The sequence below is a fragment of the Herpailurus yagouaroundi genome, unplaced genomic scaffold, assembly GCF_014898765.1.
Source record: "Herpailurus yagouaroundi ecotype Mexico unplaced genomic scaffold, PumYag 216, whole genome shotgun sequence".
NCBI classification, from domain to species: domain Eukaryota; kingdom Metazoa; phylum Chordata; class Mammalia; order Carnivora; family Felidae; genus Herpailurus; species Herpailurus yagouaroundi.
This window is the reverse complement of record NW_024412447.1, coordinates 6,749,103-6,775,556: the sequence shown is the minus strand read 5'-3', so window position 1 is coordinate 6,775,556 and position 26,454 is coordinate 6,749,103. Positions and strand designations below refer to the sequence as shown.

At 42.1% G+C, this 26,454-nt stretch overlaps 1 protein-coding gene across 1 annotated transcript in view; it reads right to left on the bottom strand.

Annotated features, from left to right (window-relative positions):
• Positions 1–6,281: 6,281 nt before the first annotated feature.
• The window catches only part of LOC121017808 (cytochrome P450 3A12), a 69,528-nt gene continuing 49,355 nt past the window's right edge, over positions 6,282–26,454 (bottom strand). Inside the window, exons 12-13 of the mRNA XM_040456279.1 lie at positions 7,862–8,024; positions 6,282–6,696 (exon numbers count right to left, since the gene is read on the bottom strand). Of these exons, the coding sequence (XP_040312213.1) occupies positions 6,601–6,696; positions 7,862–8,024 (259 nt within the window). The 3' untranslated portion in view covers positions 6,282–6,600. The remainder of the gene's footprint in view (positions 6,697–7,861; positions 8,025–26,454) is intronic.

Below are 26,454 nucleotides of genomic sequence, written 5' to 3'. Positions count from 1 at the left end.
CTCCGATCAGGCCTGGGAGTTGCCCCTGATGACCTAGGCCCTTCTCACTGGCATGCAGGATCCAGCCCCACCCTCCACCCAGCTTTGATGAGAGTTCACATTCACTGCTGCAGGTCCCCTAGCCTTCCTGTGATAGTCATGTGCAGGCCCATAGGGTTTCTACACAGATCCTGGTATAGGCTGAATTGTGTCCCTTCCAAATCTGTAAGTTGAAGTACTAACTGCCAGCAATTCAAAACATGATTGCAGTTGGAAGTGTGGTCTTTATGAAGAAAAAGATGTTAAATGTGGTCACTAACATGGACCCTAATCCAACATGACTGGTGTCCTTCTAAGAGGAGATCAGGACACAAACATCCACAAAGGGAAGACCATGTGAAAACATGGAGAAGATGGTCATCTGCAAGCCACGGAGAGAGGCCACAGATGGAACCAACCTTGCCAACCACTTGATTGTACTCCTGGCCTCCAGTATTGTGATAGAATAAACTTCTGTAGATGAAGCTCCTCAGTCTGTGGTACTTTGTTATGGAGCCCAGCAAATTAATACTGATCCATTCTCCTCTCATGGGGTGGAGCAGGGGACCTGGGGCACACTGGATGTACAGTAATTATGTTTCTGTGTCTCCAAGTAATTTATTAGATCCTCGGGTAGGAGCCACAACTTCTTCGTTTCTATATTCTTGGGCTTAAGAGGGCTATGGTTGGCATGGTGATTTTGAAGGAATGCAAGAGGGATGGCATAATCTCCTTTTTGAAGAACTTCCTTCAAATTTTAGTAACATGGAGAGTGCAGAGGTCACATTACTCTGTAAATAGTCCAATTAATCATTAGTACCAGTTTTTGTCACATAACACAAAGGGTCATGAGGCTTAATGATGTAGACCACTTGCAAGTCACTGGAAAAGGATCAAGTCACTAGGATCAAGGTTTGGATAATGTGGCATGGCCATGACAACATTGATACCTGGAGCAGCTGACTTTAAGAGCAGTGCTTGCTTCTGGCACTTCACTTGAAGTCAAATGAAGGTAAGTCAATTCACCAAAACTACAAGACATTAAGACTAGCATATTCTATCACTTACATTCTTATGTGAGAAACAGAGACATAACTCCACAAAAATAAAGATAACAGTAAACTGAGCTTGAGGGAAAGCCCACCAAAGCACCAATGTGCCCACAGAATAGGGGCAGTTGTGTGGTGGGTCCATAAAAGGACAATGCTCTCTCTCTCTTTCCCTAAAAATATTTTTTTTAAAAAAGAGATAAGCACATCTCATCCTAGCTTTTCATGCATATTGGACACTGCATAGCCTGGAAAAGACCAGACTAACTGGTCGGAACTCTGGTACCAGAAAAGCAATATTAAGAGAGGGCTGGAGAAAGCCCACATGAATGCAGTGGGAAGGTTTCCCTCCTGTCACCTGTCACTGCAGTGCATCCCTGACCCCGAGACCATCCACCCTTAGGTGTGATGACTCTTGGCCTTAGAAATAAAAACTGCTAGGGGAACCTGCGTGTCTCAATTGGTTAAGCATCCAACTCTTGCTTTCGGCTCAGGTCATCATCTCATAGATTGTGGGTTTAAGCCCAGAGTCAGGCTCTGTGCTTATAGCATGGAGCCTGCTTGGGATTCTCTCTCCCTCTCTCTCTCTCTCTCTCTGCCACTTCCCTGCTCACACACTCTCTCTCTCTTAAAATAAATACATAAACCTAAATATATACATACATACATACATACATGCTGCCAGTTGTTGTTGTTTTAAATTTTTTGTTAATGTTTATTTATTGTTGAGGGACAGAGCATGAGCAGGGGAAGGGAAGTGAGAGGGAGATGCAGAATCTGAAGCAGGCTCCAGGCTCTGAGCTGTCAGCACAGAGCCTGACGCCGGGCTCGAACTCACAAACCACAAGATCATGACCTGAGCCGAAATCGGATGTTCAACTAACTGAGCCACCCAGGTGCCCCAATGCTGCCAGTTGTTTTACCAACCAAAAGGGAGTTATTCAGGAAAAAAAAAGAGAATTGCAATCCAGGACAAACAAGCTTCAGCAAAACCATAGATAGCCAAGTCTAAAAAACAAAGGGAGTTATGGGGTTTTTTTAGGGGGAGGTTATTTGTTTATTTTTTTCCAGGAGAAAAGGGGAGGCTGGGAAGGGGGTTATAAACTAAAATTCACGGAATAACCTTGGAGTTTGAAGTGTGGTGACTTCTCACTGGCAGAGCTCTTGTTGGGGAGAAGGGGTTCTGGGTTGTGGTGACAAGGAAAGCCCTTCTTCCTGCAGCTGGGATAGTAAAGTAGTGCAAGGTCAAGTCTGTCTCTTCCTATTGGGTCTGAGTGGTAGGGTGTGACAGTGCCCCCTGCCAAACCTCCCCACTCCATTTCAGTGGGGGTCACATGACTAATTTTCACATGACAAAGGCACTTCTAGAATGGGGATATTGCTATTACTCTTTGGAAAACTCCTGAACAGCATCTGCTGATACACCACTAACTTCATAGTTAAAGCTCACTGAATGATGTATGTGATTACTTTCTAAAATGGCAGATGGAAGCTGGAATTGACAAGGCTGGAGCCCAAATGTCAAAACTGACATGGCCTCCTGAGGACTGAAGATAATACAGCCATGAAGGTAATAGCTGACATTGATTACATGCTCGCTGCGTGCTCCCTGGTCTGTGTCCTAAGTACCTCACACACACACATCATCTGATTCCATCATCACTTCAGATAGGCACTGGCATTATTCTCCTATTTTACAGAATCTGAGGCTCTAAATACCAAGGCAGTAAGGTGTTAAGTAATTAGTTCAAGGCACCACGTGTAAGTGTCTTCAGAGGAGGAAGGTGCCAAATTCTGTCACTGGGCAGCATACTCACTCCCCAAAGGCTGAGACTACTGGCTCTTATTAGCTCACGGTTGTCCCATTCTCAGGGACTCGCTCTTGGCCAAACTGAAGCCGTTTCACCTGGGAATTAGTGCCCCAGTCCAATACCAACCAATGGGGTACAAGATGCCATCTCCTGTCTCAAAGTGACATCCACTCTATAACACAATTCCTGCCCCAGGGCTCATCATGAGATCAGGCTCCCCCAAGACCACACTCACTCAGCTTTTCCTCCTGCTCTACCCCACTCCCCTCAATCCTTTCCCCCAAGATCACTCCCTGAGTAAAACATTTGCTTCAGAGCCCCCATCTCAGGCTCTGCTTTTAGGGAACCCAGCCTGAGGCAATGAATAACCTGAACTAATTTGTGCACAGTAGTATTCGCTGAGGGGCATACAGGTGCTGAAAGGCAGCCCAAGCCCTAAGGGCCCAGCTATGTAAAAGTGGCACCTTTTCCTCATTTACCCAAAGCCATTGATTCATCAAGACTCAGTCCTGATGAGGTGGGATTCAAAACTCAGGAATTCCAGTTTCAGAGATCCCTGTCTCTCAATCACTGTGTGGTGCTGCCTCCTTGTATTAAATAATACAAGTCAGACGAAGGCAAGGGAAGGGGAGAGCTGTGTAGATCCACAGTTGTTCTGAACCACTTCTCCCAAGAAGAATCACAAGCTTCCAGAAGAGTCTATTCCAAGAACTATGTTCCTGATCAATCTCAGAGTAAATGCTGACCTGATATTTCATAATCTGTAATTCCTACAAGACATTTTCCATCAAAGTCAGGGCATGGACATTAACACATTACTGCCATGTATTCATCATAGCCCTCAATTCCCCCAATTGTCCCCACAATATCTTTTACAGCTGAAGGACCCAATCTACTCACTGGAGTTTCCATGTCACTCCTCTTTGGTTTCTGTAGTTCAGTCTGGAACACTTCCTTAGTGTGTCTCTGACTTTTATTGAAAAACAAAATTCCAGCAAGTCAAGTTGAAGATCTTATTGGCTTTATTAAGCAATTCATGAATTGGCAGCATCCCACCTGACAGGGAGACACATGCTCCCAGGAGGTGTACAAGATGCAGGGTTTTAGAGGAAGAAGGGTGGGGCAGGAAGTACTTAGAAGGAAAAGCAATGGTTTCAGGCCAGGACCCCTTCTCTGAGGGAAGGACCTGCAGGGTTTCTATCTTGCAGATGACTCATCAGGAAATTTCAGCCAGACTGGTAAAAGGTCACCTTCCTGGGATAGGTTGAAAGTGTCATTAGTCTTGGTTTGCTGTGAGGTGGAATTTGCAGGCAGGTGACTCCACTCTGGGCTTGTTTCTTCTTCTTTTTTTTTTTTTTTTTTAACATTTATTTTTTTGGGACAGAGAGAGACAGAGCATGAACGGGGGAGGGGCAGAGAGAGAGGGAGACACAGAATCAGAAACAGGCTCCAGGCTCTGAGCCATCAGCCCAGAGCCCGACGCGGGGCTCGAACTCACGGACCGCGAGATCGTGACCTGGCTGAAGTCGGACGCTTAACCGACTGCGCCACCCAGGCGCCCCTTGTTTCTTCTTTTTTAATCACTTTCATGACCTTGGTTTTGTTGAAGATTACATACCAGGTACAGATTAGGAGTAGGTATTCCTCTGTCAGGTTTGTCTGGCTTTTTTTCAGGATTTCTTTCAGGTTTTCCTCCTCAGCAAGAATACCCCAGAGGTGATGCTCAGTTCTTTTCACCAAGTCCTATTAAGTGACACGCCGTCACTTCCTCCTTTCCCTGATGACACTCATTCATTTGCCAGGTCTCTCTGTGTGAGCTGCTCTTTCCTCTGGTAGCTCATGGGTGTTTGAGTGGTAGTACTTTGAAACTGTGTCAGTGTCCTCATCAATTATAATCAATCCTGTATTTATTATACCTGTGGGTAATTGTGTTTTCCTGTTTTATTCAATGGGTCATAATCGCTTCCCATCCTTAGTTATCATGATGCCCAAATCATGCCTGATGGGCCCATAAAACTTCTTGGGCTGTGTCCTTTGGATGTGTCCCCATCACTGTTCAGGACAAGATGCTCCAGGCTCATCATGTGCTCCACCAGCCTGGATCAGCCATTTCTCTGAAAAGCCCTAGTTGCTTTCAGTGGAAAGTGATGTTAATAAGCCAAGATTTGAGCACAAGTTGTGCTCATTGCCTTTACAGTGTCACTGTTTCTAAGAACTGTCTGTGGAGAAAGGTAGGGGATATGTGTTTTCACCTACGCACACACATCTATTTATCTTTAAGTCAATCTACCTATCATCTACCTCTCTAGAAAAGCAGGATTTTTTCACTGATATACTCAGTTCTAAGCTCTGAATACATAATCTCATTCCTGTTTTCTCCCTTTCCATCAGTGACTCCCTTCTCCAACAGTGATAAACCTGGCTTCCACTTATCCCTAATATATTTACTTTTATCAGTTCCCCTTTATGTAACTAATCCCCACTCCATCACTTAACATCACTTAACATCCCCTCCTCATACTACTTGTGTTGCCCATCCATATTTAGGGTGTGGTGGCTCTCACAAGACCAGCCCCTCTGTGTGGACACTCTTCTCACTAAGCTTGGGCTCCCACATTCATGCCAGGCTGCTTCCATATGCGGACATACTCCCCTCCCTACTCTGTCTCTGTCTTTGAGTCATTGTGACTTCTTTTTCTGCCCTGGAGCCCCAAGGTAGGGCTGCCCACCTGGCTGTGTACCACCTATTAGTTTAAAGCTAAATTATCCAGGAAGGAAAGGCAATGGAAGAGAAGAGAGGAGAAAGGAAAGAAGGGGAAGGGAGTAAATGGGGGAAAAAGGAAGAATCCTGTGCAGCTTCTCATACCAACTGCATTGGACAAATGCTTTTAGCTTTTCTGCCCAATCTACTGACCAATCAACCATCTCTTATTTGATGTTCATTGTATTAGTACAGTAGGGGGCTGAGGTTAGGTCACAAAGAAAAAGCATGTTCCCTGTCTAGCAGAACACCAGGGCAGATGAGATGAAAACATTAATTCAAAACTAGTAATAAAAACTGCCTCAATTGAGTGTTATAAAAAAAAAATATGTGCTCCAAAACCAGAAGAATTAAACTTTCTGAGAAGTGGGCAAAGTAACAGTGTATTGACTCTCACCTACCTTAACATAACATGTTGGACTTCTGAGCAAGCCCCACCCACCTAGTGACTGTGATGGTCAAAAACATCCAGTCATTGACCCTCACTCATCAGTTCTATGGATTCCCCCTTAATGTGCAGGAAGACATCAGTTAATACGTTGGTAAAGAGATGTTGATTGACACACTCAGTGTAATAGTTAATGTATAATATTCAAAATAAGATGTGTGATATGAATGTCACTATTATGGTCACCACAAAAATTATTGTTTCATTAAAGTTTTTTAATACAACTGGTGAGAAATTTTTATTATCGATCAGTTCTCAGGGGAATAGATGGTACTAACTGGGACCGGATAGGCTGAGTCTACATGTCTGGCACTTATTAGTCACCTTCCTCACATTCCACAACATATAATGCTCCATGCAGATACCAGGAAAGCTTGCAATCCCTCGTCATCCATCACAAGCAGTACGTGAAGCCCATCTTAATTTCTGGGTTGTACTCACAAAGTAAATTGAAGTCTCTGGTGTTCTGGGATACAGGTTCTTGAAGAACAAAGGGGAATTTCTTAGGGAAAGTCAGGCTCTACTCACACTCCCATCTCTCAGCTCAACCTTGAGAACAATGGGTTTTTCTGGTTGAATAATACCTTGAGCATTTAATTTCAGGGGGATCTGCAACAGTTACAAAAGCATATGAAAACCAAAATGAAGTTCTACTGACAATAGAAGCAAAGCAGGCAAGATACATGAAGGAGAGTAAGAGTTTAAACATAAATACTACATTTAAATTCATATTCTCATATTCTTTAAACTTACTCTGTAAGCTGTCAAGACCAGAGTGTGGAAACATTCATCCATCATTCATTCAAAAGGGTATCTATTGAGTGTCTACTCTGTACCAGGCTGGGCACAATCTCATGTTGGTTTGTGTTCTTTTTTAATTTAAATTTTAGGTTAAAAGGATGAGTGTTTACAATTTACAACAGTTTCTTAGTCATTATGGCATACCACTTAAAAAGTGATACAGTTAATTTTGTATATGTTGAAGCTTGCAAAGTCATCCTGAGTGGACATTACACATTTTATTGTATTGCCATCCTCAATGCTAAACATCCTCTCATCTCTCCCAGTGGAAATATCCATTCATGATAGCAGATTTCAATAGAAAGGGAACACAGCTTTGACTGGAGAAGGGCTCATGGAAGGTGGGGCCAAATAACCACAATGGTCTGGACCATGGGAGTCCCTCACATCTGACAGACATGCTTCACACCAGTGATTCTCAACCTTGCTTGCACATGACAATCAATGGGGACACTTTTAAAGCCCCACTCTGGGTGAATTATGTAAGAATTTCTGAGATGGCCTGAACCCACTGACTCCAATGTACAAGTAGGGGTTGAGAACCATGGTTATGAGAGCATCTGTAAGTTGTGGTAGAGAATAGCATCATTCGAAAGTCATGTTGCATTAATAACTGCACATCATGACTATGCATAATATGTTCCCTTCCTTTCAGGGGATTTGAAATAAATTTAAAACATTGTCAAGTTCAAAAGTCTGTGCATAATCAGTCATGATAGTTGACCTGACTAGATGTCCCTTATTATTGGGTGCTAATAAACCACAGATGTGGCACTCAGAGCTGAAGGACCCTTAAAGGTCACAGATGACTCCAAATAGATTCTCTGGCCAATGGAACAAATTATAAGGATAAATGAGCCCATACAAACACACACACACACACACACACACACACACACACACACACACACACCATATCTCTTAGTTTAAAAAAAAAAAAGTAAAACATTCTTTGTGTGGAAAGTTCTCTGACCTGTGTTTCTTCACAAGGTTTGAAGGAGAAGTTCTGAAGGAGTGTGACAAGGGCAAGTTTCATGTTCATGATCGCAAACCTCATGCCAATGCAGTTTCGGGGTCCAGTTCCAAAAGGCAGGTATATATAAGGATTTATGCTGTCCTTGTTCTTCTTGCTGAACCTGGTTCCACAAATCGAGTTGGAAACAAGTTAGTGAAACATAAAAACCACAAGAGCCACATGTGTGGGGTTCTCAACCAGGACTACACAGGACACTCTTGGGGGGCTGGTCACTGAAATCCTGCCATGCTTATTCTGCGGTGACAACTGTAAGCTACATATCCTCTGCATTCCCCTACCCTGTGGGAGCAGTCAGTCTTGTTGAGATGAGATGAATGTTGTTGAAGGGAAGAGTTATCTTAAACACTAGAATTACAGTCAGCATGGGGAGGTGTTCACAGTCTGAAAGGCAAGCAGGCAATGAGACTGACTGAAGGAAAGGTAGGTTCCTGCCTCCACTGACTTATGTTGGTCATGTGCTCATGGAAGAAGGAAGCAGGAGAAATGCCTCCCATGATTTAGATTGTTATTTTTCCCTTCTCTTCCCTCTCCTCCCACCTTGAATCCCCCAACCACTAAGACAGGCCAGCTGGTCAGAAGATTTGCATGAGCACACGATGCTGCTCCAATGTAATCATATTCATTAATGTGTATAATCAGTATAATCACTGAATTCTTGGTCACCTGTCTCATGAGTCTAAAAGTTCCTGAAAGTTAGTCCTATGTTTTATTCAAAACTGATTCCTCAATATTTGATTATATTAAAGGAAAATGTGGATTTGAGGAAAGTGATAATGACATTGTCAGTAGTATTTTTTTTTAAAGTCCTTATATTATTGGGGCAGCTGAGTGGCTCAGTTGGTTAAACATCCAACTCTTGATTTCGGCTCAGCTCATGATCTCACGGTTTGTGAATTCCAGTCCCACCTTGGGCTCTGCACTGACATCGCAGAGGCTGCTTGGGATTCTGTCTCTCTCTCTCTCCATCTCCCTCTGCCCCTCCCCCGCTTGTGCTTGCTCTTCTCTCTGTCTCTCAAATAAATAAATATATTTTTTAAATGAATGAATAAATCCTTATATTATGGAGAACATTCTGGAATATTTACAGATGATGTGCCTTGAAGTAATACGTCATAACATGAGGAATTGTAATGGCATGTGGTTGGGGCAGCTGATATGGGTTAGTGGTTGTTGGGCAGGTGATGGGCACATATAGATGTATTGAAAGTATTTCAAAGAACTGTGTCTATAGAATATGCTTGTGCATGTGCCAAAAATTCTCCATAATAGACATTTTTAACATGTGGATTTGGCACTGTCTGGCACAGTCCCTGACACACATAGGTAAGCACTTCATATCATGACTGAGTGAATCACAGAGAAGTACCAGGAGTCTCTGGTTTCTGTTTGAGAAGCTACAGGAACAGGGACTGCTGAGTTTGTGGGAACCACCAGGTCTTCTGGTCCAGAAAACAGGTGACTTGGTCAATTCTGACTTCTTTCAGCAAGTACTAAGTGTAGACACAATGCTAGCACTAGTGACACCATGCAACAAGACATGGGCTCAGCCATCAGGGAGCTTAGAGTCAGGGGCTAAAAGTCTGGATCCCTACAAAGTTCACTCCAAATTTTTCTCACCAATACAATAAACAGGAAAGTACCAACTGTTTGCAGAATTCAAGCTGTGCCCAAAGCCAAACTCTGCTCTGGATTCCCAGAGAGAAAGCTCAAGACCCCTCCTCCCAGGAGGATGTCTCAGATGGCTAGAGAGCAGATGACTTTGCTTTGGATGAACCCCAGATACCAAGACAGGTGGGAGATAGCATAGGACTGCAGCCACAGACAGAACAGGATCTGTGTGTGCCCCCATCCTCATGAGGTTGCTCCTCTTGCCAGGAATGAGGACTCTAAGCTCCAAGCCTCTCAGCTCTACAGGTAGCAGAAACGGTGGCCAAGGTTTACAAACATGGAATGTGAAGACATAGGGGGAGAATTCAGAGAGCTAGAGTGGACAGAAAAACGTTAAGGGAAAAAAGTCCCATTTCCTTGAATAAGATGATTATGATATATGCATATAATCACAAACACAAATACAATATGTTGCTTATAGTTCACTGTTACATTAAGTAGCTCAAAAACATATAATGCCACCCTTTTAGTAATCTATATATGCATAGAAAAGTATCCATAAGGACATACATTATTAATAATCTTGACATATTGGGACTGACAATGATGTTATATTCTTTCTTCTCAAAGAACAGTTTGTAAAATTTTTATGAACTTTCTAAATTTAAATTTTTGTTAAAATACAGTGCAATATTAGTTTCAGGAGTAGAATTCAGTGATTCGTAACTTATATACAAAACCCAATGCTCATTACAAGTGCCCTCTTATTACTCATCATCACCTATCCAGACCAACTCCCACCCACCTCCTTCCATCAACTCTCAGTTTATTCTCTATCTTTAAGAGTCTCTTGTGGTAGAGTGCCTGGGTAGCTCAGTTAGTTGGCTCAGGTCATGATCTCAGGGTTCACGGGTATGAGCCCCGTGTTGGGTTCTGTGCTGACAGCTCAGAGCCTGGAGCTTGCTTTGGATTCTGTGCCTCCCTCTCTCTCTCTCTCTGCCCCTTCCCTGCTTGTTATCTCTCTCTCTCTCTCTCTCTCTCTCTCTCTCTCTCTCTCTCTCTCACTCTCCCTCCCTCCCCTCTCTCTATAAAAATAAATAAATATTTAAAAAACATTTTATTTTGATGAGGTACCAATAGTTCATTTTAGCTTTTGTTTCCCTTGCCTCCAGAGACGTGTTGAGTAAGAAGTTGCTGTGGCCGAGGTCAAAGAGGTTTTTGCCTGCTTTCTCCTCAAGGATTTTGATGGCTTCCTGTCTTGATTTAGTTCTTCATCCATTTTGAGTGTATTTTTGTGTAAGGTGTAAGAAAGTGGTCCAGGTTCATTCTTATGCATGCTGCTGTCCAGTTTTGCCAGCACTGCTTGGTGAAGAGACTGTCTTTACTCCATTGGATATTCTTTCCTGCTTTGTCAAAGATTAGTTCGCCATACGTTTGTGGGTCCATTTCTGGGTTCTCTAGTTTGTTCCATTGACCTGAGTGTCTGTTTTTGTGCCAGTACCATACTGTCTTGATGATTACAGTTTTGTAATACAGCTTGAAGTCCAGAATTGTGATGCCTCCTGCTTTGGTTTTCTTTTTCAAGATTGCTTTGGCTATTCATGGTCTTGGTTCAAAGAAGACATCCAGATGGCCAACTGGCACATGAAAAAATGCTCAACATCACTCATCATCAGGGAAATACAATCAAAACCACAATGAGATACCACACCACACCTGTCAGAATGGCTAACATTAACAACTCAGACAACAAAAGATGTTGGCAAGGATGTGGAGAAAGAGGATCTCTTTTGCACTGCTGGTGGGAATGCAAACTGGTGCAGCCACTCTGGAAAACAGTATGGAGGCTCATCAAAAAATTAAAATAGAACTTCCCTACGACCCAGCAATTGTACTACTAGGTATTTATCTAAGGGATACAGGTATGCTGTTTCAAATGGGCACATGCACCCTAATGTTTACAGCAGTGCTATTAACAATAGCCAAAGTATGGAAAGAGCCCAAATGTCCATCGATGGATGAATGGATAAAGAAGATATGGTATATATATATAATGGAGTATTACTCAGCAATCAAAAAGAATGAAATCTTGCCATTTGCAACTAGATGAATGGAACTAGAGGGTATTATGCTAAGCAAAATTAGTCAGAGAAAGACAAATATCATATGACTTCACTCATATGAGGACTTTAAGAGACAAAACAGATGAACATGCAGGAAGGGAAACAAAAATAATATAAAAACAGGGAGGGGGACAAAAACATAGGGACCTTTAAATATGGAGGAAAAACAGAGGGTTGCTGGAGGGTTGAGGGAGGGGTGATCGGCTAAATGGGTAAGAGGTATTAAGGAATCTACTCCTGAAATCATTGTTGACTATATGTTAACTAACTTGGATGTAAATTAAAAAAATAAATTTAGGGGCGCCTGGGTGGCTCAGTCAGTTAAGCGGCCAACTGCAGCTCAGGTCATGATCTCGCGGTCCGTGAGTTCGAGCCCCGCATCAGGCTCTGTGCTGACAGTTCAGAGCCTGGAGCCTGCTTCAGATTCTGTGTCTCCCTCTCTCTGCCCCTCCCTGTTCATGCTCTGTCTCTCCCTGTCTCAAAAATAAATAAAATGTTAAAAAATTTTTTAAATAAATTTAAAAAAACAAATAACCTAAAAAAATATTTTTAAGTCCCCTGTGGTTTCTTTTACCCTCTCTTCTCTTTTTCCCTGCCCTTCCTCTATGTTCATCTTTTCTGTTTCTTAAATTTTACATATGACTGAAATCATACGTTATTTGTCTTTCTCTGAGTTATTTTGCTCAGCATAATATGTTCTAGCTCCATCCACATCATTGCAAGTGGCAAGATTTCATTCCTTTTGATGGCTGAATAATTTTCCTGTGTGTGTGTGTGTGTGTGTGTGTGTGTGTGTGCGCACACACGCAGACACACACACGCACACACACACATCTCCTGTATCCATTCATCAGTCAGTGGACATTTGTGCTTTCTCCATAGTTTGGATATTGTTGATAATGCTACTATAAACACTGGGGTGTATGTACCCCTTCAAATCTGTATTTTAGTATCCTTTGGGCAAATACTATAATACAATTGCTGTATCATAGGGTAGCTCTACTTTTAGGTTTTTGAGGACCTCTATACTGTTCCCCAGAGTGGTTGCACCAGTTTGCATTCCTACCAGCAGTGCAAGAAGATTCCCTATCTCTGCATCCTTGCCAACACCTGTTGCTTCTTGTGTTGTTAATTTTAGCCATTCTGACATGTATTGAGGTGGTATCTCATTGTAATTTTGATTTGTAGTTCCCTGATGATGGGTGATATCGAGCATCTTTTCATGTGTCTGTTAACCATCTGGATGTCTTCTTTGGAAAAGTGTCTATTCATGTCTTCTGCCCATTTCTTAACTGGGTTGTTTGGGGTGGTTTTTTTTTTTTTTTTTTTTTTTTTTTTTTGGTATTGATGTTTCTTATAAATTTTGGATACTACCCCTTTATCATATATGTCATTTGCAAATATCTTCTTCCATTCTGTTGGTTGCCTTTTAGTTTTGTTCATTTCTTCCTTCACTGTGCAGAAGCTTTTTATCTTGATGAGGTCCCAGTAGTTCATTTTTGCTTTTGTTTTCCTTGCCTTTGGTGATGTGTCTAGTAAGAAGTTGCTCCAGTCAAGGTCAAAGAGGTTTCTGGCTATGCTCTCCTCTAGGACTTTGATGGTTTCCTGTTTCACATTTAGGTCTTTCATCTATTTTGAATTTATTTTTGTATACAGTGTAAGAAAGTAGTTCAGGGGGAACTGGGTGACTTGGTTAAATGTCCTACTTCAGTTCAGGTCATGATCTCATGATGCATGGGTTCGAGCCCCAGTTGAGCTGACAGCATGGAGCCTGCTTCGGATTCTCTGTCTCCCTCTCTCTCTCTGTCTCCCCACCCCTATTCATGCACTCTCTCTCTCTCCCTCTCAAACAAACAAACTTTAAAAAAAAGAAAGCGGTCCAGATTTATTCTTCTACATGTTGTCATCCACTTTTCCCAACACCTTTTGTTTAAGCAACTTTTTTTCCACTAGATATTCTTTCCTGCTTTGTCAAAGATTAGTTGACCATATAAATGTGTGTCCATTTCTGGGTTTTCTATTGTGTTCCATTGATCTATGTTTCTGTTTTTGTGCTAGTACCTTACTGTCTTGATGACTACAGCTTTGTAATATAGCTTGAAATCTAGAATCACGATGCCTTCAGTTTTGTTTTCCTTTTTCAGAATTGCTTTGGCTATTTGGGGTCTTTTTTTATTCCATACAAACTTTAGGTTTGTTTGTTCTAGCTCTGTGAAGAATGTTAGTGTTATTTTGATAGGGGTTGCATTAAAAATTGATAACCCTTAGCCAAACTTATCAAAAATAAAAGAGAAAGGACTCAAATAAATAAAATCATGAATTAAAGAGGAGAGATCACAACACCACAGAAGCACAAACACTTATAAGAGAATACTATGAAAAATTAGAGGCCAACAAACTGGACAATCTGGAAGAAATGGATGAATTCCTAGAAACTCACACACTACCAAACCTCAAACAGGAAGAAATAGAAAATTTGAACAGACCTATAACCAGCAAAGAAATTGAATCAGTAATCAAAAATCTCCCAGCAAACAAAAGTCCTGGGCCAGATGGCTTCCCAGGAGAATTCTACCTGACATTGAAAAAAGAGTTAATACTTATTTTTCTCAAACTGTACCAAAAAATAGAAATGGAAAGAAAACTCCCCAACTCATTCTCTGAAGCCAGCATTTCCTTGATTCCAAAACCAAAGTTCCCACCAAAAAAGGGGAATCACAGGCCAATATCCCTAATGAACCTGAATGCAAAAATTCTAAACAAGAGAAGAGGAGCCAAGATGGCGGAACAGCATGGAAGTTTTTTCTGTGTTTCACGTCCATGAAACACAGCCAGACCAATACTAAACCATACTGCACACCTAGAAAACTGATTGGAGGATCAACACAACAATCTGCACAACCTGAACCACAGAATTCAGCAGGTACGCAGTGTGGAGAGGTGAACTTGGGGACGAGAAGCTACGGTGAGCAGGGAGACGCTGTTGTGGGCAGAGAGAGGATGGAAACAGGAGGGAGAATACGGGAAAAGCACCCCTCCCCAAAAGCAGCTGGAGAGAAAGTGGAAAATTGGAAACAGCTGCAGGGACTAAAGGAGAAAGGAGAGGGCTTAAATTCCATTAAGACTGTAAACAAGGGGAGTGCAGAGTCTGCAACTCCACAGCTTGATACCTGGCAGTGCTCTGGTGGGAATGGTGAATCCCCAGGAGCAGAGTGGGGTCCAGGAGGTTCTTGGGCCACACAAGGAAAAGCAGTTCCACAGCTGGAAGGACATTTGGTAGAGACCATTGAAGCCACTTGGTCCCAGCAGACCCCAGAGAATGGCCACATTTGCTGGTGCTGGAACAAGGTTGTTAAGGGTGAAGCCTGGTGCCAGATGTGTGTTGTGATTTTCCATAATCCCTGAGATGCTGCTGCTACACTATCTCGTGAACTTTTCTAGGGAGGGCTGGCACCTGGCCGCAGTCTAGGAGCACCAGCACCAGCAGTGTCCAGCAAGCATTCTGAAAGGGCGGGCCTACGCCGGCCGACTCCATCTTGTTCTGTGTTCTCCACCTTGAGTGACTATGTCCCCGACATGACCCCTTTTCCGGGAAAATCGCAGAAACCTCAGATCGCACCTCCTCCCCTTGAGTAACCTCCCGCTCACCCGTTCAAACTTCCTGATCAAAACACGCCCAGTGACCTGCGTAACAGGACTCTGACCCTTCCCCAGCCAATCGGCTGAGGCCACGACCCTTCCCCAGCCAATCAGCTGCCCCTAGACCCCTATAAAACCTTTGTGCTTTTGAAACTCGCTCTCTCTCCCCGGTATCTCACTGCTGCATCGGTGCAGGTAGGGGACTGAGCTCAAGCTAGCTCGAATAAAGGCTCTTTTGCTTTTGCATCGGACTCGGCTCCCTGGTGGTCTTTTGGGATCACGAATTCTGGGCATAACAGTTCCTGGGTGCAGCCGACATTCGGCCATTGCTTGGTGAGACCCTCCCACAGAGGGGCGGAATGGGGCAAAGCCCCAGTCCCTCAGAAGTAAGGGGCCAGGGAAAACAGCCACATCTGAGATAAAATTCGAGAGAGAGGTACTGCCTGGGACTTGGTCACAGACAGTGAAAAAGCAGGAAGTGGACAAAAGCTGAAGAGGAGGATGGGTTCGCGATTGCTGATCAGGGAGAACAGAGTTCCGATGCTAGAGACTGGGTAGCGAGGCGGCGCCATTTTCACCGCCCGCACAATTGCACATAGGCACCTATGACCACCACAACACCCCACCCCAGTGGGCTAGCAGTGCCATCTAGTGGAGAACGGAGCTGTTACACTGAGCCCCACCCAACTGGGCCAACCTTGCTCTTCAAGAAGATAAGTCTCACCGCCTGCTTAGTTTATGGACTATAAATCACTTCATAGTCTGACTTCTAGGGGAAAGCAAAGTAATTTCAGTCCTGCTTCAATCTGTTGGCAGATCCATCTATTCAATTTTCGTTCTTTTTTTTTTCTCCTTTTCGCTTTTTCTTGAATACAGAAAGAGAAAAAATTCATTTTTATTTTCAATTTTTATTAACAATATTTTTCTTCAATTTTTTACTACATTTTTACTTTTGTGTAAATTTTTTCAAATTCTATTTTACTTCCATCATTTTATTTTAGTCTACTTCAGTATATTCATTTTTTCAAATCTTCAAATGATTTCCTTTTTTTTCTTTTTTCTCTTGTTTCTTTTCTTTTTCTTGAATACAGAAGGAGAAAAACTTCATATTTACTTTCAGTTTCTATTAAAACTATTTTTCTTTAATTTTCTTTAACTTTGGGGGAGAATCAAAGTAATGCTGGCTTCATGGAATGAGTCTGGAAGTTTTCCTTCCCTTTCTATTTTTTGGAACAGCTTGAGGAGTATAGATATTATCTCTGCTTTAAATGTCTGGTAGAATTCCCCTGGGAAGCCATCTGGTCCTGGACTCTTATTTGCTGGGAGATTTCTGATGACTGATTCAATTTCTTTGCTGAATATGGGTCTGTTGAAGTTTTCTATTTCTTCCTGTTTGAGTTTTGGAAGTGTGTGGGTGTTTAGGAATTTGTCCATTTCTCCCAGATTGTCCAGTTTGTTGGCATATAATTTTTCACAGTAGTCCCTGATAATTGCTTGTGTTTCTGAGGGATTGGTTGTAATTCCATTTTCATTCACGATTTTATCTATTTGGGTCATCTCCCTTTTCTTTTTGAGAAGCCTGGCTAGAGGTTTGTCAATTTTGTTTATTTTTTCAAAAAACCAACTCTTGGTTTTGTTGATCTGCTCTACAGTTTTTTAGATTCTATATTGTTTTATTTCTCCTCTGATCTTTATTATTTCTCTTCTTCTGCTGGATCTGGGGTGTCTTTGCTGCTCTGCTTCTATTTCCTTTAGGTGTGCTGTTAGACTGTTAGATTTTGCATTTGGGATTTTTCTTGTTTCTTGAGATAGCCCTGGATTGCAATGTATTTTCCTCTCAGGACTGCCTTCGCTGCATCCCAAAGCGTTTGGATTGTTTTATTTTCATTTTCGTTTGTTTCCATATATTTTTAATTTCTTCTCTAATTGCCTGGTTGACCCACTCATTCTTTAGTAGGGTGTTCTTTAACCTCCATGCTTTTGGAGGTTTTCCAGACTTTTTCCTGTGGTTGATTTCAAGCCTCATAGCATTGTGGTCTGAAAGTATGCATGGTATGATTTCAATTCTTGTATACTTATGAAGGGCTGTTTTGTGACCCAGTATGTGATGTATCTTGGAGAATGTTCCAGGTGCACTCGAGAAGAAAGTATATTCTGTTGCTTTGGGGTGCAGAGTTCTAAATATATCTGTCAAGTCCATCTGATCCAATGTATCATTCAGGGCCCTTGTTTCTTTATTGACCGTGTGTCTAGATGATCTATTCATTGTTGTAAGTGGAGTATTAAAGTCCCCTGCAATTACCACATTCTTGTCAATAAGTTTGCTTATGTTTGTGAGTAATTGTTTTATATATTCGGGGGCTCCCATATTCGGCACATAGACATTTATTACTGTTAGCTCTTCCTGATGGATAGACCCTGTAATTATTATATAATGCCCTTCTTCATCTCTTGTTACAGCCTTTAATTTAAGGTCTAGTTTGTCTGATAGAACTACGGCTACTTCAGCTTTCTTTTGACTCCCAGTAGCATGATAGGTAGTGCTCCATCCCCTTACTTTCAATCTGAAGGTGTCCTCGGGTCTAAAATGAGTCTCTTGTAGACAGCAAATAGATGGGTCTTGTTTTTTTATCCATTCTGATACCCTATGTCTTTTGGTTGGCACATTTAGTCCATTTACATTCAGTGTTATTATAGAAAGATATGGGTTTAGAGACATTGTGATGTCTGTAGGTTTCGTGCTAGTAGTGATGTCTCTGGTACTTTGTCTCACAGGATTCCCCTTAGGATCTCTTGTAGGGCTGGTTTAGTGGTGATGAATTCCTTCAGTTTTTGTTTGTTTGGGAAGACCTTTATCTCTCCTTCTATTCTGAATTACAGACTTGCTGGCTAAAGGATTCTCAGCTGCATATTTTTTCTGTTCATCACATTGAAGATTTCCTGCCATTCCTTTCTGGCCTGCCAAGTTTCAGAAGAGAGATCAGTCACTAGTCTTAATGGTCTTCCTTTATATGTTAGTGCACGTTTATCCCTAGCTGCTTTCAGAATTTTCTCTTTATCCTTCTATTTTTCCAGTTTCACCATGATATGTCATGCAGAAGATCAATTCAAGTTACATCTGAAGGGAGTTCTCTGTGCCTCTTGGATTTCAATGCCTTTTTCCTTCCCCAGATCAGGGAAGTTCTCAGCTATTATTTCTTCAAGTACACCTTCAGGCCCTTCTCTCTCTTCTTCTTCTGGAATACCTATGATACGGAAATGGTTCCGTTTGATTGCATCACTTAGTTCTCTAATTTTCCCCTCATACTCCTGGATTTTTTTCTTTTTCTCAGCTTCCTCTTTGTCCATAATTTTGTCTTCTAATTCACTTATTCTCTCCTCTGCCTCTTCAATTCGTGCTATGGCTGCCTCCATTTTTTTTAACGTTTATTTTATTTTTGAGAGACAGAGAGAGATAGAGATGAGCAGGGGAGGGGCAGAGAGAGAGGGAGACATAGAATCTGAGGCAGGCTCCAGGCTCTGAGCTGTCAGCACAGAGCCTGATGTGAGGCTCAAACCCACAAACTGCGAGATCATGACCTGAGCCGAAGTTGGACACTTAAGCAACTGAACCACGCAGGCGCCCCTGGCCGCCTCCATTTTATTTTGCACCTCATTTATAGCATTTGTTAGTTCCTCATGACTATTTCTTAGTCCCTTGATCTCTGTAGGTAGATTCTCGACTGTCCTCTATGCTTTTTTTTCAAGCCCAGCAATTAATTTTATGACTACTATTCTAAATTCTTCTTCCATTATATTGTTTAAATTGGTTTTGATCAATTCGTTAGCTGTCACTAATTCCTGAACTTTTTTTTTTTTTTTTTTTGAGGAGAATTCATCTGTTTCATCATTTTGGGTAGTCCCTGCAGTAGCTCCAAACTTCAGGGCACTTCTCCTATGCTCTCCAGAGAAACTTGTGTTGGTAGGCAGGACCACAGTCAGACCTGATATCTGCTCCAGCTCACCGCTGGGGCCACAGTCAGACTGGTGTGTACCTTATCTTCCCCTTTTCCAGGGGCAAGACTCACTGTGGAGTGTATGGCGCCTGTCTGGGCTGCTTGTACACTGCCAAGCTTGTGGTGCTGCTTCGATGGGATCTCGCCAAGGGCGTGTTAGCTGGGGTGGATCACCAAGGTGCACAGGAGCTGGAGGGGCAGGCTTAGCTTGCTTTGCCATTGGTGGTCCCTTGCAGGAGGGGCCCTGCAGCACCGGGAGGGAGGCAGGCCCATCAGAGAGATGGATCCACAGAAGCACAGCATTGGGCATTTGTGCGGTGCAAGCAAGTTCAGTGATGGGAACTGGTTCCCTTTGGAATTTCGGCTGGGGGTCGGGAGAGGGAAATGGCACTTGCCAGTGCCTTTGTTCCCCCACTGAGCTGAACTCTGTCCTCCAGGGATCAAAAACTCTCCCTTCCTGAGTCCTCTCGCCCTCCCTGCTCTCTGAGAGCAGAGCTGTTGGCTTTTAATATTCCAGATGTTAAGTCCCGCTGGCTGTCAGAACTCACACAGTCTGGCCCCTGCACGTTTGCAAACCAGACTCTGGGGGCTCTGCCTTGCCAGGCAGCCTGCCCCTCCACCACCCCGGCTCCCTCCTGCCAATCCATGTAGCATGCACCACCTCTCCGCTCTTCCTACCCTCTTCTCTGGGCCTCTAGTCTATGCTTGGCTCCAGAGAGTCTGTTCTTCTAGCGGTTTTCTGGGCTATTTAGGCAGATGTGGGTGGAATCTAAGTCATCAGCCGGACGAGGTGAGCCCAGTGTCCTCCTACACTGCCATCTTCCACCTGTCTCCCTCTGTGTAAATTTTTTCAAAGTCTATTTTACTCCCATCATTTCATTTTAGTCTACTTCAGTGTATTCATTTTTTCAAATTCTCAAACGATTCCCCCACTTTTTTTCTCTAATCTATCAAACACTTTAAACACCCAGACCAAAACACACCTAGGATCTAGCATCATTTATTAAATTTGTGTGTGTGTGTTTACTTTTTTAATTTTAATTTTTTTTTATTTTTTTAATTTTAATTTTTCTGCCTCATTAATTCCTTTTCTCCCTTCAAAATGATGAAATGAAGGAATTCACCCCAAAAGAAAGAGCACAAAGAAATGACAGCCAGGGATTTAACCAACACAGATACAAGCAAAATGTCTGAACCAGAATTTAGAATCACGATAATAGGAATACTAGCTGGAGTTGAAAATAGATTAGAATCCCTTTCTGCAGAGATAAAAGAAGTAAAAACTAGTCAGGATGAAATAAAAAATGCTATAACTGAGCTGCAGTTTTGAATGGATGCCACGGTGGCAAGGATGGATGAGGTAGAACAGAGAATCAGTGATATAGAGGACAAACTTATGGAGAATAATGAAACAGAAAAAAAAGAGGGAGATAAAGGCAAAAGAGCACGATTTAAGAATTAGAGAAATCAATGACTCATTAAAAAGTAACAACATCAGAATCATAGGGGTCCCAGAAGAGGAAGAGAGGTAAAAGGGGTAGAAGGGTTATGCGAGCAAATCAGAGCAGAAAAATTTCCTAACCTGGGGAAAGACACAGACATCAAAATCCAGGAAGCACAGAGGATTCCATTAGATTCAACAAAAACCGACCATAAACAAGGCATATCATAGTCAAATTCACACAATACTCAGGCAAGGAGAGAATCATGAAAGCAGCAAGGAAAAAAAAGTCCTTAACCAACAAGGGAAGACAGATCAGGTTTGCAGCAGACCTATCCACAGAAACCTGGCAGGCCAGAAAGGAGTGGCAAGATATATTCAATGTGCTGAATCAGAAAAACATGCAGCCAAGAATTCTTTATCCAGCAAGGCTGTCATTCAAAATAAAAGGAGAGATAAAAAGTTTCCCAGACAAACAAAACTTAAAGGAGTTTGTGACCACTAACCCAGCCCTGCAAAAAATTTTAAGGGGGACTCTCTGAGGGGAGAAAAGTTGAAAACAGAAAGAAAGAGAAAGCAAGCAAGCAAGCAACAAAGATTATAAAGGAACAGAGACCACCACCAGAAACTCCAACTATACAAGCATCAGAATGGCAATAAATTCATATCTTTCAGTACTCACTCTAAACTTCAAAGGACTCAATGCTCCAATCAAAAGACATAGGGTAACAAAATGGATAAGAAAATAAGATCCATCTATATGCTGTTTACAAGAAACCTACCTTAGACCTAAAGACACCTTCAGATTGAAAATAAGGGGGTGGACAACCACCTATCATGCTAATGGTCAACAAAAGAAAGCTGGAGAAGCCATACTTATATTAGACAATCTAGACTTTAAAATAAAGACTGTATCAAGAGATGCAGAAGGGCATTATATCATAATCAAGAGATCTATCCACCAAGAAGACCTAACAATTGTAAACCTTTATGCGCCAAAAGTGAAAGCACCCAAATCTATAAATCAATTAATCACAACCATAAAGAAACCAATCAATAATACCACCATAATAGTAGGAGACTTCAACACCCCAATCACAGCAATGGACAGATAATCTAATCAAAAAATCAACAAGGAAAATATGGCTTTGAATGACACACTGGACCGGGTGGACTTAACAGCTATATTCAGAACATTTCATCCTAAGGCAGCATAATATACATTCTTCTCCAGTGCACATGGAATGTTCTCCAGAATAGACCATATACTGGGACACAAATCAGCCCTAAGTACAAAAAGATCAAGATCATACCGTGCATATTTCCAGACAGAAATGCTATGATGCTCAAAATCAACCACAAGAAAAAATTGGAAAGGTAACAAATACTTGGAGACTGAAGAACATACTACTAAAAAATGAATGGGCTGAGAGACGCTTCTGGGAAGATGGTGGCGTAGAGGACGCTGAGCTCACCGTGTCGTGGGGGTCACTTAGATTCCACTCACACCTGCCTAAATGATCCAGAAAGTCCCTAGAAGACTAGCAGAACGGATTCTCCAGAGCCAAGCATAGATGAGAGGTCCATGGAAGAGGGTAGGAAGGGTGGAGAGGCGGTGCACGCTACATGGACTGGTGGGGGGAGCTGGGGCAGAGGGGCAGCTCACTGGCTAAGCAGAGCCCCTGAGTCTCGCTTGCAAAAACAGAGGGGCTGGACGGAGTGTGTTCAGACAGCAAGCGGGACTTAACATCTGGAAGGTTATAAGTTAACAGCTCTGCTCAGAGAGCGGGAGGGCTGGAGGACAATGGGAGGGAGAGTTGTTGAGCCCCGGACAACAGAACTCAGCTTGGTGGGGAACAAAGGCGCTCGCCAGTGCCATCTCCCTCGCCCATCCCCAGCCAAAATCCCAAAGGGAACCAGTTCCTGTCAGGGAACTTGCTTGCACCGTGCTAACACCCAACACTGTGCTTCTGTGGATCCATCCCTCCTGTGGCCGGTCTGACTCCCTCCCGGTGCTGCAGGGCCCCTCCCGAAGCAGATCACCAAAGGATAAGCGACCTGAGCCTGCCCCTCCTGCCCCCGTGCACCTTGCCAATCCACCCCAGCTAATACGCCAGATCCCCAGCACCACAATCCTGGCAGTGTGCAAGTAGCCCAGATGGGCCACGCCACGTCAAAGTGAATTCCGCCCCTAGGAGAGGGGAAGAGAAGCTACACACCAGTGTGATGGTGGCCCCAGCGGTGGGCTGGGGGCAGACATCAGGTCTGACTGCGGCCCCGCCCAACAACACAAGTTATTCAAGACAGCACAGGGGAAGTGCCCCGCAGTTCTGCACCACTCCAGGGACTATCCAAAATGACGAAACGGAAGAATTCCCCTCAAAAAAACCTCCAGGAAATAACGACAGCTAACAAACTGATCAAAAACGATTAAACAATATAACAGAAAGTGAATTTAGAATAATAGTCATAAAATTAATCGCTGGGCTTGAAAACAGTATAAAGGACAGCAGAGAATCTCTTGCTACAGAGATCAAGGGACTCAAGAACAGCCAGGAGGAGCTAAAAAACTCTATAAACGAGCTGCAAAATAAAATGGAGATGACCACGGCTCGGAATGAAGAGTCAGAGGAGAGAATAGGTGAACTAGAAGATAAAATTATGGAAAAAGAAGAAGCTGAGAAAAATAGAGATAAAATAATCCAGGAGTATGAGGGGAAAATTAGAGAACAAAGTGATGCAATAAGAGCAATAATCTATGCATAATTGGTATTCCAGAGGAGGAAGCGAGAGGGAAAGGTGCTGAAGGTGTACTTGAAGAAATAATAGCTGAGAACTTCCTTGATCTGGGGAAGGAAAAAGGCACTGAAATCCAAGAGGCACAGAGAACTCCCTTCAGATGTAACTTGAATCGATCTTCTGCACGACATATCATAGTGAAACTGGCAAAATGCAAGGATAAAGAGAAAATTCTGAAAGCAGCGAGGGATAAACGTGCTCTAACTTATAAAGGGAGACCAATAAGACTAGTGACCGATCTCTCTTCTGAAACTTGGCAGGCCAGAAAGGATTGGCACAAGATCTTCAATGTGATGAACAGAAAAAATATGCAGCCGGGAATCCTTTAGCCAGCAAGCCTGTCATTTAGAATAGAAGGAGAGATAAAGGTCTTTCCAAACAAACAAAAACTCAAGGAATTCGTCACCACTAAACCAGCCCTACAAGAGATCCTAAGGGGAATCCTGTGAGACAAAGTACCAGAGACATCGCTAAAAGCATAAAACATACAGACATCACAATGACTCTAAACCCGTATCTTTCTATAATAACACTGAATGTAAATGGATTAAATGCGCCAACCAAAAGACATAGGGTATCAGAATGGATAAGAAAACAAGACCCATCTATTTGCTGTCTACAAGAGACTCATTTTTAGACCTGAGGACACCTTTAGATTGAGAGTGAGGGGATGGAGAACTATTTATCATGTTACTGGAAGCCAAAAGAAAGCTGGAGTAGCCATACTTATATCAGACATCTAGACTTTAAATTAAAGGCTGTAACAAGAGATGAAGAAGGGCATTATATAATAATTACAGGGTCTATCCATCAGGAAGAGCTAACAGTAATAAATGTCTATGCACCGAATATGGGAGCCCCCAAATATATAAAACAATTACTCATAAACATAAGCAACCTTATTGATAAGAATGTGGTAATTGCATGGGGACTTTAACACCCCACTTACAGAAATGGATACATCATCTAGACACACAGTCAATAAAGAAACAAGGGCCCTGAATGATACATTGGATCAGATAGACTTGACAGATATATTTAGAACTCTGCAACCCAAAGCAACAGAATATACTTTCTTCTCGAGTGCACCTGGAACATTTTTCAAGATAGATCATATACTGGGTCACAAAACAGCCCTTCATAAGTTTACAAGAATTGAAATCATACCATGCATACTTTCATACCACAATGCAATGAAGCTTGAATCAACCACAGGAAAAAGTCTGGAAAAACTCCAAAAACATGGAGGTTAAAGAACAACCTACTAAAGAATGAGTGGGTCAACCAGGCAATTAGAGAAGAAATTAAAAATATATGGAAACAAACGAAAATGAAAATAAAACAATCCAAACGCTTTGGGATGCAGCGAAAGCAGTCCTGAGAGGAAAATACATTGCAATCCAGGGCTATCTCAAGAAACAAGAAAAATCCCAAATACAAAATCTAACAGCACACCTAAAGGAAATATAAGCAGAACAGCAAAGGCAGCCTAAACCCAGCAGAAGAAGAGAAATAATAAAGATCAGAGCAGAAATAAACAATATAGAATCTAAAAAAACTGTAGAGCAGATCAATGAAACCAAGAGTTGGTTTTTTGAAAAAATAAACAAAATTGACAAACCTCTAGCCAGGCTTCTCAAAAAGAAACGGGAGATGACCCAAATAGATAAAATCGTGAATGAAAATGGAATTACAACCAATCCCTCAGAAACACAAGCAATTATCAGGGAATACTGTGAAAAATTATATGCCAACAAACTGGACAATCTGGGAGAAATGGACAAATTCCTAAACACCCACACACTGCCAAAACTCAATCAGGAGGGAATAGAAAGCTTGAACAGACCCATAACCAGCAAAGAAATCGAATCGGTTATCAAAAATCTCCCAACAAATAAGAGTCCAGGACCAGATGGCTTCCCTGGGGAATTCTACCAGACATTTAAAGCAGAGATAATACCTATCCTTCTCAAGCTATTCCAAGAAATAGAAAGGGAAGGAAAACTTCCAGACTCATTCTATGAAGCCAGCATTACTTTGATTCCTAAACCAGACAGAGACCCAGTAAAAAAAGAGAACTACAGGCCAATATCCCTGATGAATATGGATGCAAAAATTCTCAATAAGACACTAGCAAATCGAATTCAACAGCTTATAAAAAGAATTATTCACCATGATCAAGTGGGATTCATTCCTGGGATTCAGGGCTGGTTCAACATTTGCAAATCAATCAACGTGATACATCACATTAATAAAAGAAAAGAACCATATGATCCTGTCAATCGATGCAGAAAAAGCATTTGACAAAATTCAGCATGCTTTCTTAATAAAAACCCTCGAGAAAGTTGGGATAGAAGGAACATACTTAAACATCATAAAAGCCATTTATGAAAAGCCCACAGCTAACATCATCCTCAACGGGGAAAAACTGAGAGCTTTTCCCCTGAGATCAGGAACACGACAGAGATGTCCACTCTCACCGCCGTTGTTTAACATAGTGTTGGAAGTGCTAGCATCAGCAATCAGACAACAAAAGGAAATGAAAGGCATCAAAATTGGCAAAGATGAAGTCAAGCTTTCACTTTTTGCACATGAGATGATATTATATATGGAAAATCCGATAGACTCCACCAAAAGTCTGCTAGAACTGATACATGAATTCAGCAAAGTTGCAGGATACAAAATCAATGTACAGAAATCAGTTGCATTCTTATACACTAACAATGAAGCAACAGAAAGACAAATAAAGAAACTGATCCCATTCACAATTGCACCAAGAAGCACAAAATACCTAGGAATAAGTCTAACCAAAGATATAAATGATCTGTATGCTGAAAACTATAGAAAGCTTATGAAGGAAATTGAAGAAGATATAAAGAAATGGAAAAACATTCCATGCTCATGGGTTGGAAGAATAAATATTGT